At 39.5% G+C, this 12705-nt stretch overlaps 1 protein-coding gene across 1 annotated transcript; it reads left to right on the forward strand.

The window, feature by feature from the left end:
- The first annotated feature begins 1629 nt into the window (after nucleotides 1-1629).
- On the forward strand, nucleotides 1630-4736 carry LOC130710090 (protein FAR1-RELATED SEQUENCE 5-like). Its single transcript, XM_057559246.1, has 3 exons — nucleotides 1630-1877; nucleotides 2030-4359; nucleotides 4506-4736. The coding sequence occupies exons 1-2, from the start codon at nucleotides 1803-1805 to the stop codon at nucleotides 3845-3847; spliced, it is 1893 nt and encodes a 630-aa protein (XP_057415229.1). The 5' UTR covers nucleotides 1630-1802; the 3' UTR covers nucleotides 3848-4359; nucleotides 4506-4736.
- Nucleotides 4737-12705: the final 7969 nt, after the last annotated feature.

Below are 12705 nucleotides of genomic sequence, written 5' to 3' on the forward strand. Positions count from 1 at the left end.
CAAAATATCTAAGGCACAAATTTCATAGAGCACTGTGTTATTTTTCTTTGAATCTTTGATGATATAAGGTTAAAAACAACCCCAGAGGGTCAAGAGATTACAGAAATAAGGTTCTGGAAATTTTCCGACGAGTCTTCACCGGAGAAGAAGGCTGATGACGGCGGAAAGCGGCGGCGAAACTCGCCGGAGATGAAAAGGAAAAAGGGGATCGTTCCTCTCCTCAATCTGATTACTATGGTGACAGTTTTGTGGCCTATTGAGGTTGGAGAAGAGAGATATTGTCAGTTACAGGTCGAGTTGCTCGCCGGGGAAGCATCCAGATCGCGGCGGATCTTCCTTCGATAGGCGCTCTTGGGTTGTTTCTCTTCGTGTTGGAGTTTAGAAGTGGTGATTTTATTGAGGTTTTGGGGCTGGTTCGAGAGCCACAAATCCCACAATTGATTTAATTAGTCCTCATCTCAACCTCCCAGCCAAGCGTAGTTTTCAAATTGTAGAGGTATCACAATATATGAATATGGTATCGAACAAATTCCCCTCACAATAATCACATCACAAAGGCAACAAATAATTACTCTAGCTCTTAATTTGGGAGGAAAAAAAACAGCGTGAAAAGGAGGAAGAATAGGAATTGGGGTTAGGAGAAAAAATAGAAAAGAGGAGGAAGAAGAGGAAGGTTACAGGAGCAAAAAGAGGAAGAAAGTAGAGAGGAACGTGACAATAGGAAGAAGAGGAATGTCGATGATGAACCTGTGATGAAAGATAAATGGGGCTAGGGTTGGAATATTTTTAAGTAGCTAATACATCAAATCTTATCAGGTCTTATCCTTCCTTTGGGTGATGGATTAAGTTATCCATCATTTTAATGTATTAGAAGGGATTGATGGAAAGAGTTATACAATACGATGTATGCACCAAACAACTGATAAGCTCATAATGTATTGTATAAACTTATACAATCAGGCCTAATACGGTGTACCAAACGGGCCCTAACTAACAATGTTTTTCACAATTGATAAATTAATGCTATCCTATCAAGGCTATCACTATCACTCTAACAGATCTGGTCATTCTGGATCTTAATTTTATACCTAAAAAAATTAGTTAAGGTTTGAGGAGCCGTTTACTATGGGACACTTTTTTGTGGTCCATGGTTACACCACCTGCTAGTGCAGGTCCAGCAGGTATTTTTAAATTTTTAAAAAATAAAATACTTAATATATTATATATAATTAGTTATATAGTTAGTAATTTTCTTAATATTGATTTGCACTAACTGAGTTAGGTAATTGTATCAGTAAAAAAAAAAATTTGGAACATAATTAATACAACTTAAACAAACTACTAATTGGGTCATGTAATTAATACATACAACTTAAACAAACTAACACAAACTACAATAAATTTTCCCCTCCTTTCTAACTGAAAATAACCCAAATTCATATCCCGATTCACCCCGATTCATTCACATTCATCATCACCAGCTTTCTTCTTTCTTCCTCGTGAACAACTCCAGGACGGCTAGGGTTCATGAGGTTTGATTCTCATCTTCAAATCCTATCCAGATCTGACGCCTCCCTTCTCGGCAGCTTTCTTCTTTCTTCCTCATCAACAGGTTCGTTGTCGCTTTTACCTTCTCATTACTGCATCTTCCTTCTGTGAATGATGTTGTAGAGGTTTTATTGCTTTCACCTTCTAATGAATGTGTTCGATCTGGGTTTCCTATGCAGTAGTGTGGAACGGGTTGGTTAGGCGGTGGGAACGGGTTCGCTAGTGGGAACGGGTGGGTTCGGTGGCTGTTGAACATGTCTTCCCATACCCAGGAGTCTAGGTCGAACACTCTGATAGATGATGCAGCACTTGGTTCCTCTGCGCTTCAGGTAACAGCTAAATTGCATAATATGGTTTCCAGTGGCAAAGTGTTTCATTCCTTGAGAAGTGTTGTGTGATTTTAAATTAAATTATAGCATCTTGTTTTCTTAGTATATGGGTTGTTTGATTTGGGGAAATTTATTTAATTTTACTGCGCCAGGGTCCTCAGCATGTTGTTGGAGTAATGGTTGAAGGAGGGGAAGGTGATGTACATGTCTTTGTTGATGAGGAACAAGGGACTGATGACGTTCAGGAAAGTGGAGAAGAAGGAGAAGAGCAAGGGACTGACTATGATGAAGAAGATGAAAAAGAGTCTGAAAATGGGGTTGAAGAACAAAATGTTGATGTGGAGCCGCCAACTGAGATTGCTATCAATGGTTTAGAAGATTTGGGGATGGTAAATTTCAAAGAACTATCTGTCAATAACATAGTCACCTATCACTTTCCGGATCGTGAGGTTGCTTACTTGTTCTACAGTTGGTATGCTCGGATGCATGGATTTGCTGCGAGGAAGGCTAAGGTTCTAAAAAACAATCACGGAGATGTAATCCAACAGAGATTTGTTTGCTTCAGGGAGGGTAAAAGGATAGAGAAAGCTGAGCCAGAGGTTGATGCTCATGCTGGTGAAAAGAGAAAGCGTTTTCCGAAAAAGGCCACAAGATGTGAGTGTAAGGCTTATTGTCAGGTCCATGTTCATAAGGATAACAAGCGTTGGCATGTTAGATCTGTTTGTGATGATCATAATCATGTACTTGTTGAAGAAAATTTGATTGGATTGGCACCTACTCATAGGAGAATGAATGAGGCCGACATTACTCAATTGAATTGCTTTAGGAAGTCAGGCATTACAACTCCACAGGCTTATGGTGTGTTTGCCAACCAGATGGGTGGATATCAAAATGTTCCATTTGGACCTAGACAAATGTACAATGAAAAATTTAAAAAGAAGAAGGTGGAAGTATGTGATGCTAGAGGTGTGCTCGGTTTCTTACGTAATTTGAAGGAAAAGGATCCTGACTTGATGTGGAAACACACCTTTAATGAGGAAGGAAGGTTGGACAAGTTGTTTTGGAGTGATGGAATCAGCCGGGACAACTATTTGTTGTTTGGGGATGTGTTGGCATTTGATGCCACATACAAGAAAAACAAGTACAAGCGGCCACTTGTGATTTTCTCTGGAGCTAATCATCACAATCAGACAATTATCTTTGCTGCAGCTTTAGTTTCTAATGAGAAAGAGGAGACATATGTTTGGTTGCTTCAGAATTTGTTAGATGCAATGCGGGGGAAAGAACCGGTATCAGTGATCACAGATGGAGATCCAGCAATGAAAAATGCGATTAAAAGTGTGTTTCCAAATGCGCATCACAGGTTATGTGCTTGGCATCTTCTTCGGAATGCAGTTAGCAATGTTGCAGAACCAAAGTTTGTTCAAATGTTTTCAAGATGCATGCTATGGGATCTTGAAATTGTGGAGTTTGAGGACAGATGGGCTCAAATGGTTATTGAATGTGGGTGTGAAGACAATGTTTGGGTTCATGATTTGTATGAGCGGAGGATGATGTGGGCTGCTGCATATATGCGGGGTGAATTCTTTGCGGGCTTTCGTACAACCTCTCGGGTTGAGGGATTACATGCCCAAGTTGGGAAGTTTGTAGACTCATGGAACAATTTGACAGATTTTATGCACAACTTCTTTCGATATATGAGTTATCAGCGACAAAGGGAACTTGAAGCAGATTTTGCATCAATGCACGGTGACCATGTGCCGCAAACACAATTGAAGAGGCTTGAAAAATCAGCTTCCAACCATTACACGAACAACATTTTTAGGCTTGTCTCTAAGGGTCTTCACCGGTGTTTGATGCTAAAGGTTAGTCTTTTCAAGGAGACTTCAACTTGCATCATTTACTTTGTTTCAAGGTTTTCTTTGTCTAGTAGGAAATGGAATGTGACTCTGTGCAAAAAAAACCAGTGAGTTCAAATGCTCTTGTATGAGGATGGAATCATATGGCGTTCCATGCGATCATATTCTTGCTGTTTGTAGATATCTAGACCTGCCTGGAATTCCCTCATCATTAATTATGGGGAGATGGAGCAAGTATGCAAAAGATGGGCTTGAGCTGCGTGGGGAACAATTGGGTGCATGGGACCCCATGGATATGTGTAGATTTACAGTATTGAGGGAAAACTGCAGGCGAATGTCTAAAGCAGCATGTAGAGCACCAGAAACATTCCGGGACACAAATGAACCGGTTCTAAAGCAAGCAAGGAAGTTGGAGAAATTGGAGAAAGGTGATGGAGTGAAACAAACTGTGAATATGGTGGCCAACGATGTTGAACAATACTTGCGTGACCCACTCAAACCCATCAAAAGGCGCATTGGTGGTGCTTCTAGAGGTAGTGGACCGGGGAGGCGTACTTCCCACTGTGGTCTTTGTGGCGGAGCAGGCCATAATCGGAAAACATGCCTACGGGCCACACAGTGAAGTGAGTATTTATGTACATGGTTCTGTTAGGCATTGAGTATGCAATATATGCATAGAATTGTAAAATTACATATACGGTCACTATTTTGCTTTCTACCACTGTTACCACTGACTTCTAATTTGCCTCTGTTTTTTGTCATCTCACAGGTGGGGCTGCACTATTGGAAGGGAATCACACACTATCTATCTTGGAAGGGGAACCTCGCCGGTGGATGTTGGGTGCTCTGAGTAGCACGGTTGTTTCAGTAATGTTATTCGTGGATTTGTAATGTTCTTTTTCATAAATTGGTGTGGATTTGTAATGTTTTATTTGAACTATCAGTACTTTAAATGGTCTGTTTTTAAAATTCCTGGTACAATATGCTTGTTACATTTGACATGGTATGTACTAAATTGTGTATTTTACTTGTAATATGTGAGATGTGTATTTCACTAGTAATTTGTGGGGTTTGGAAATGGTTTTCAAACATTTTTATGTGAGGAGTGTGGTTTCAAACCACGGTTATTCCTTGAGTTTCTAGTGATAGGAAATATTTTTTATGTGAGGGGTGTGGTTTGGATGAGATTAAAGGGATTAAAACCTATTAGAAATCCCTTGAGGGTGAAGTGAAGAAGAGGTTGAATTAAATTAGTGTTAACTATCATATTGGTCCCTGTGTTTGAGTCGCCGTCTGAGGTAAGTCCCTCGCCGGAAAAATTATTGTAAAAGATCCTCTTCTTTATAAATCATTTGGAGCAGGTCCTCGCCGGAGCCCGGAGCTCCGGCGAGTGATGATTTGGACCGGTGACAGGGCAAAAAAAGCTGACATGGATTTTAAAAAAAATAAAAAAATAAAAAATTAAATAACACTTCAGAATATTGGACCCAATTAACAACAAAAAAAACCCTAATTAATTAATAAAATCAATTCTCCCAAAGTAATTCCCCAAATTGTTCAAAAAGAATTTCCCCAAATTAACCCAAATTTTCAGTCATTCTAATCAAAATTAGTGTTCATATTTTGCAACCCAAATCTTCTTCTTCTTCTCCTCAAATTAGGGTTCAATCCAAATCCTGTTCTTCTTCACCACCACCAACCCCAGCAGCCTCCACCACTTGAACGTAGCAGAAGCACAAACACTGCAACAACGATCTGGATCTGAATCTGAGTGCGACGGAGGACGATCCTGGTGTCTCAAACCGCCGCCACCGCCGCCGACGAAGATGACGGTGATGATGAGCAGCGTGAACGAAGATTTCTTCCTCTCATGTCGATTTCTTCCTCCTCGCACCGTGACAGAGACCTCAATCTCTTTCTCTGCCTTCGATTTGAGCCGATTCACAGCAATGCTTGGGTTTGCAGGTTAGGGTTCCATATTGGTGGTATTTGGGGGGTTTGGTTGAATATGGATGAGGGTGGATCCTTGGTGGTTCGAGGGTAGTTGTTTGTTCTTGCTTCTACCTTTGGTCGTAAAGTCTTGGAGGCAATTCAAGTTGGTGACCAGATTCTGTGTTCTGTGTAGCTGCTGCATACCTGTTCTGTTCTGTTCTGTATTGGGCGTGGTGTGTTCTTGTCCTCCCCTGTGCGTCTCTGACTTGCTATTTGTTATATTGATGTACTGATTCGGTTGGGATTGAGCCTCCTCCATGTCGGAAGCAGAAGAAACTGTGGGTGAAGCCTGATGAGTGGATCTATCAAGAGAATGAAGACTGATGTTTTGGTTTTTCTAGATCTATCAAGTGGTTGATCGATCTCTTCACCTCTCTCTTCTCTCACCCATGTTCTGGGTTCTTCTGGATCCAAACTTAGATTGGGGTGGGGATTTCGGTTGGGGGTAGGGGTTGGGGTTTTGGTTTTGGTTCCGATTGCAGGTGAGGGTGAGGATGCGGGTTGGGGTTTGGGGGTGAAGTTGCGGGTTGGGGTTTGGGGTTTGCGGGTGAGGGTTGAGGTTGGGTGAGGTCGTGAGGGTTTGCAGGTGGGTGAGGGTGAGGGTGAGGTTGGGTGAGGGGGTTTAGAAACTGTGGGTGAGGTTTGAGGTTGGGTGTTCTGGGTTTGTGTTGTGCACTGGGTTTGAGGTTGGGGTGTTTTGATGATGATGATGATTCTGGAGTGTTATTTTTTGGGTTAATTTGGGGGAATTGAAGTTAATTTGGGGGGAAATTGATTTTGTTAATTGATTTAGGGTTAGATTTGGTAATATGTTTAATTGTAGTTAATTTGATTAATGAATCTGACATGTAATTTTTTTTAATTTTTTAATATTTTTTTAAATCCACGTAAGCATAACTAACACAGTCAGCGATCCAAATCATCACTCGCCGGAGCTCCGCCCTCCGGCGAGGACCCGCTCCAAAAGTTTTTCAAACACGGGGACTTTAGACCAAATATTTTCCGGGGAGGGACTTACCTCAGACGGCGACTCAAACACAGGGACCAATATGATAGTTAACCCATTAAATTAATACTAGTTATTACAGAGGTTGAATAAGAACCAATTAATACTATTTAATACTAGTTAATACAGAATAATACCAAAATAAAAACCAATAACTACTTTATTTGGTTGCCAACTTGCAATCCCTTGAATTTCTTGAATTAGGTTCATTTTTTACTTCACCCACTGTCTTCACCGCCAATTCAAAAAGAAATTACAAAAAAATTCTCTTTTGGATCCTTTTTTCCTTTTTTTCTAATACTAATAATTATCCCAAATTTAAATAGTTTGGACCAATTTTTTAGTTACTTACTCACTAAATTTTCGATACCCTCACTACCTAGTTTTATTGTGTTATGTTAAGTTGTAATGGAAAAATATATGCCCAACACAAAGTGAACTTCATTGAAATAGTAATGGCCATAATTGGCTACAAAATGGAAGAGGGACAAAGGGGATGACAACAAAGGACAGAAGTAGAAATTATTTTGTTCACACGGGCACACACAGGCATAGCATTATACTGAATCCTTCACACAAGGCGGCCAGCTGCGCGCGAGATCGAGATAGCAAAAACATCTTCAAAAACTGTTGGCATGCAATATATATGGTCTCCAGGCCCAACATGATTCTCCACCTTGAATTGATACCAACCCTTAGCAAATGAACACTGGTTTCCAGTGGCATAGTGCCACGACACTTTGACAGTATAAAGCTTCACATACTCATATACAAAAATGATCTTCTCATATTTCCTATCAAGCCACCTTTCTGCAAACCATGCAGGGACCGCCTACATGAAGTGATGAAAATAGCATGATTTAAGAAAAAATTTAACAAGATTTTAACAAGATAATAGGGGTGGAAATTCATGAATGAAGTGATGAAACCATGGTTGTAAGAAAATATGCTTACCAATGCTTGACCTTTTACAGCTTGAGACTTTGTAATGGGTTTAACAAAGCCTGGACCAAATGGAATTTCACCTTCCCTAACCTCCTTCCCTACAAACCTTGGATCATTGCTTCGAATCCATCCATAAGGGTAGTCATCGGTACCATCAGAATCACTTTCATAATAAACATCAGCATCAGAATCAGATGAGATGTCAATAACCTCAGTTTCGTTTGGGGGTGGGAATTGGCTAGAGCTGGCCATTGATAGACAATTGAGAGAAGAGAATGAGGAAATAATGGGAGAGAAGAAAGAAAGGATGAGGTGACTTTATAGATAGGCAATGGTGACTGTGGCTTTAATAGATGAACGACCTTATGGGGGGGAGGGGGGCGGTGGGTGAGGACTTAGGGAATGATGGTGTTGGGAACACAAACATGCAAAAAAAGCTGTTTTGACCACACTAGGAAACAGTAAAAAGTAGATATGACAAGATTCCTTGACCAAGAATCATAGAGGGGGGGGGGGGGAGATATGACAAGATTCCATTCACCAAGAATCATTAATGGGTGAATTAATAGCATTGACTGACCGTCTAATAGGGGGGGGGAGTCATTTTTTTGTTCAATAAGGGAGGGGAATGGGGAATTGATATCAGTTAATATGCAAGCATTAAAATTACAGTTACAATGCAAACATTAAAATTACAGTTAAAATGCAAACATTAAAATTAAAACAAAATGCAAACATTCATCCATATCATGGAATTTATTTCAACTAAATGCAAACATTCAACCAAATCAAGGAATTCATTCTCAAGTAACTGAACAAATAGTCCATAGTGGGGGGGAGGGGGTTAGTTCAGGATCCACCCATCAGGTGACAAAACCTTGCATTGCCTATCATAGGAAATTCAATGCATTGTGTTGCCACCACCAAATCCAAACCATCATTGTTGTAAAGTTAGAGTATATTACATGCCCAAAATCTGTGCAACACATATATATGCACAACAAAATAAGCCAGCCAACTATTAAATCCTATTGCTGCCTATTAAATCCTACTGCTGCCAGTGTTAAAAATGCAGCCAACAAAAAAATACACTTGCCCTTCAACCACAGACTTCACAAGGTCGCAACTACCCCTTCAACATCAACAGTGTGACATGTATTCCAGAAAACATTGGCCTTCTCCTCCAAGCTCCTCCGAGTGTCATTGTGCTCACCACATAACAGAGTTGTGGCAGTGTTCATGCGAACAACCCTTTCATTTGGCTAGCATAAGAAAAAAAAACAGAAATTAATTCTCACAATCCAACAAAACAGTCATGAACCATGCAGATGACTATTTACTTACATAGCCAGATTGATTGGGATTAAATCCAGAACCCAATTCAAGCCAACTTAACAACCACACAGCTGAATCATGGCTGCAGTAAACATCAAAACAAGAAAGAGTTAACAAAACTTGACAAAATTATGAAATTAGCAGTTTAATGTTTAATTTCAATAAGGACTACCTGCTACCAGTATTGAGGATGCCCCTTGCTTCCTTTAGCTTCCAAGAATGAAAATCCACCATTTTCCGGTAAAAATTAGTTTCCACATATCTGTCATCTGTGCTCATCATTTCAACCAATGTGTTGCACTGATACAATAAAAGCAAACAAATTAAAGTATGATGCTAGAAGGTAAAAAGTATTCAGATCTCCGTGAAGTATTATATAAACATTACCAATGTTTTCATGGATGCACATCTAACCGGTATGTCCTCCACATTAAGATGGGAATCCAAGTGGTAATTGGTGTAATCCCCAATGGAAATGATGCACAAATACCAATGGCCAGAAACAGTCTTGATAGGAATGTAGATCTACAAATGCAAGTAAATATGTTAAAAGGTGCATCACAATCATTAATGATAGGCAATTAAGACATATTCTTTCACTTATGAAACTTAAACAAAACTTACATATTTCAAAGTGTTGTATGGATACATGAATGGCCTCAAGTATTCCTTACACAATTTCTCAACAGAAAAGCCCTTGTAAACATCCTCCTATTTTAGGGGTGGGAACATATCAGACTTCAACCAATATGAAGAATAGCATGCAGATAAGGAACTCTTTCAAATCTTACCACAAAACATGGGGGAAAGCACCAGATAGTATCATCCATGTGATAGCTTTGTTCACGCATGATCTTGACAGCAACCAAGGTTATAATCTATTTTGCAGATTAATAAACAAATCAGACCCTAATTAAAACACTAATTAATGCTAATTAGAAACTTAAATTAACCAGTAACCTTGTCAGTTATTTCCTGTCCAGGGATGAGGCAATCAAAGTCCCTTCTCACAGCTTCATAACGACCCATACTCAGCAAAAGCTCACTGAGCAAAAAATACCGCACATTAAAATATCACCAAAATACAACATACAGTTATAACAAATTGGAATAATTATTCAACATACTCTGGGTCACTTTCCTCTTCGAACAAGTATGTAGCAACCTGAGTATCAGTCAATAACAAGTCCAGCTCTTCAGGGACTTCAAACTTTGGCCTGGCACTCTGACATTACAAAACATGAACTAAACTTAATCAGGTTTGAAATAAAAATAAAATAACAGCAATATTTGCAATGCAAAAACCGTAGTATACCTTTGGAACAAGTGGACGAGGTAAAGGGCGCATGTAGAGCATCGCTTGGGTCATTGGATTGATTGATTGGGGGCCAGTGATAGGACTTCGAAAAGTAGATGAAGAGCTAGTAGCTCTTTTGGATGAGGGTGGGGTGACAAACAGCATAGACCTTGTTTGCTCAACTTCTTGCCTAACAAAGGCACCAACAAGTCCCTACAATTTAGCAGATCTGATTAGTTACTTAACAATAAAAAAAATGCAGAAAGAGGGGTAACAATTTAATGAACATACCTCTACAGATGTAGCACTTCTGAAACTTTTTTGTAGCCAAGGTGTAAGAATGCCTTTGCTTGGGTTGGAACCAGCAGAGTCTGTATTTTTTTCTTCACCTTCATTCTTCTCAAAGTCCAAATCAATGTTGATTACATCATTTTTCAGGATCTCAGATGTTGCCCTTGCATTTTTTCTTTTCTTTTTACAAGCAGCAGACTCAGCAGGAGCTTTAGACTTAATACCACATTTTGGGGTTGATTCTCCAAGGTTTGGTTTGTCAACCATGCTGAGAAACTTGTCTACCCTCTCCATGTTACCATGCATAACAGTCTGGATCTGGTGAAATTCCTCTAGACGATGGTCCACTTGTTGGAACTTCACCATAGCTGCCTTCACAGACCCAGCAAGATCCATGACAGTAGCGGTTAGTTGTTTAACATCACTAGACAACTGAGTTTGATGAAGAGGCTCTACCCTAGCCTCATCAGTCAAGGTATCAAGGCTGAAAATTAAAAAAACAGAAGAAATAATGGGAAAAAGTTATTTGTGGAAGACAATAAATGATGGATAAATCAACCAACAGCCAGAATAACTAACCTTCCTTCCCCTCCATTCAATGGAGTATTGAAGCTAGGTTCATCATTGGGCATCTTTCCAGGGTTAGTTGATGACATCACTAAGTAAACTTACAAAAAATCCCAAATAGTTAAAAAGAGGATAGAAGAGAAGAGTGTGAATAGCCTTCAACCGAATGTGGGCATTGGGGTGAATAGCCCTTTAATAGAACAGAAATTAGGGTTTAGTAACATGTAAACAAGTCAAGTCAGGTCACTTTCAAATTGGTTGGGGACCCCACACGTGAACTAGGTATATAAACTACATAGTTACATAGTACTAAGATTTTCCTTAAAAAGTACTAAGATTATAACCAGAAGCAATTACCTACATTCAGATTACTATATTATGTGTGAATAAAGGACCCCACAATGAGGAAATTTAAAATTTAAATTAGAATAGGTCAGAAGAAAGCATTAACACAAGTTAAATTATAAATTGGAATACAAAATACAACACTGGGGTCCCAACAATGGTCCATTAAACATAGGAAAGACTTAATACAACAGAACTCCCAAAAGAAATAAAACACTTAAGACATTTAGGAAACCACATAGAGAGTGGCCATAATTCCAATGAAAATACCAAATAAAACACAACACATGGTAATCCACAGCCACTTTATTGCTCCACCATCCCTCTTTTTCTCAACCCCACAGCCTTTGAGAGGCTCACAAACTCCATCTTTTACAGCCTCGCTCAATGTAGGACACATTGAGGCTGCAGATGGAGTTATGGTTGAAGAAGATGGACGAAAGTGTAGATCACCCTCCCAGTAAACATGTCCCAATTCCCTTGCTGTTGTCCGAGGAAACTTTGTCATGGATTCCTTGGCCAAAAATTTCATCCACGCGCTGGCAGCCGCCTCACAAGTGGAGTATTTTTCATGAATGTTCCCAGGGTAGCAATAGACTTGGCGATGTACTTCGGCCCAAGTTTTGTAAATGCCCGGTTCTCTACCCACAAACACAACGTATTTCCCCATTCCCTCACTACTTGGTGTTTCCATTTTTTAGAAGCTCTATGTAGGACTGTCCCAACCGTTGGTTATATATATCTAAGATAGATATATCTAAGATAGTAATTACAATATTTACTATGTACCTAACTCTAACATAACATATTATATTCTGTGAGTGAACCACATAGTGACAAGCCTCTGCACGCTGACAGATAGCCTGCGGCGGAGGGGCAGGGTAGGCTTTACCCTACGCCTGACCAAACGGAAGACAGCTGTGTTAATTCACATTCAAGTTAAAGCACGTCACGTGCTTAGTTACCTGAACACGCATCATGCGTATCTGATGCGTCTCAGCAAAAGGAGATGAGGGTAGAAGACAGGTGAGAAGGGATAGATGAGTGTACAAAAAAGGTCAGAAGGGACATATGAGATAAGACTTAAATATTTAATAAATATTTATAATTCATTAATAATCTTTTATTATCTACAAATAAATAAATAAATAATTAACAAATATAAATATTATTTCTAACAGAATAATATAA

This window comes from Lotus japonicus, chromosome 4 (assembly GCF_012489685.1).
Source record: "Lotus japonicus ecotype B-129 chromosome 4, LjGifu_v1.2".
In the NCBI taxonomy this organism is placed as follows: Eukaryota; Viridiplantae; Streptophyta; class Magnoliopsida; order Fabales; family Fabaceae; genus Lotus; species Lotus japonicus.

Coding starts and splice junctions, on each gene's coding strand:
- LOC130710090 (XM_057559246.1), top strand. CDS start 1,803: ATGTCTTCCCATACCCAGGAGTCTAGGTCGAACACTCTGATAGATGAT. Junction 1,878..2,029: donor TTGGTTCCTCTGCGCTTCAG/GTAACAGCTAAA, acceptor TTACTGCGCCAG/GGTCCTCAGCATGTTGTTGG.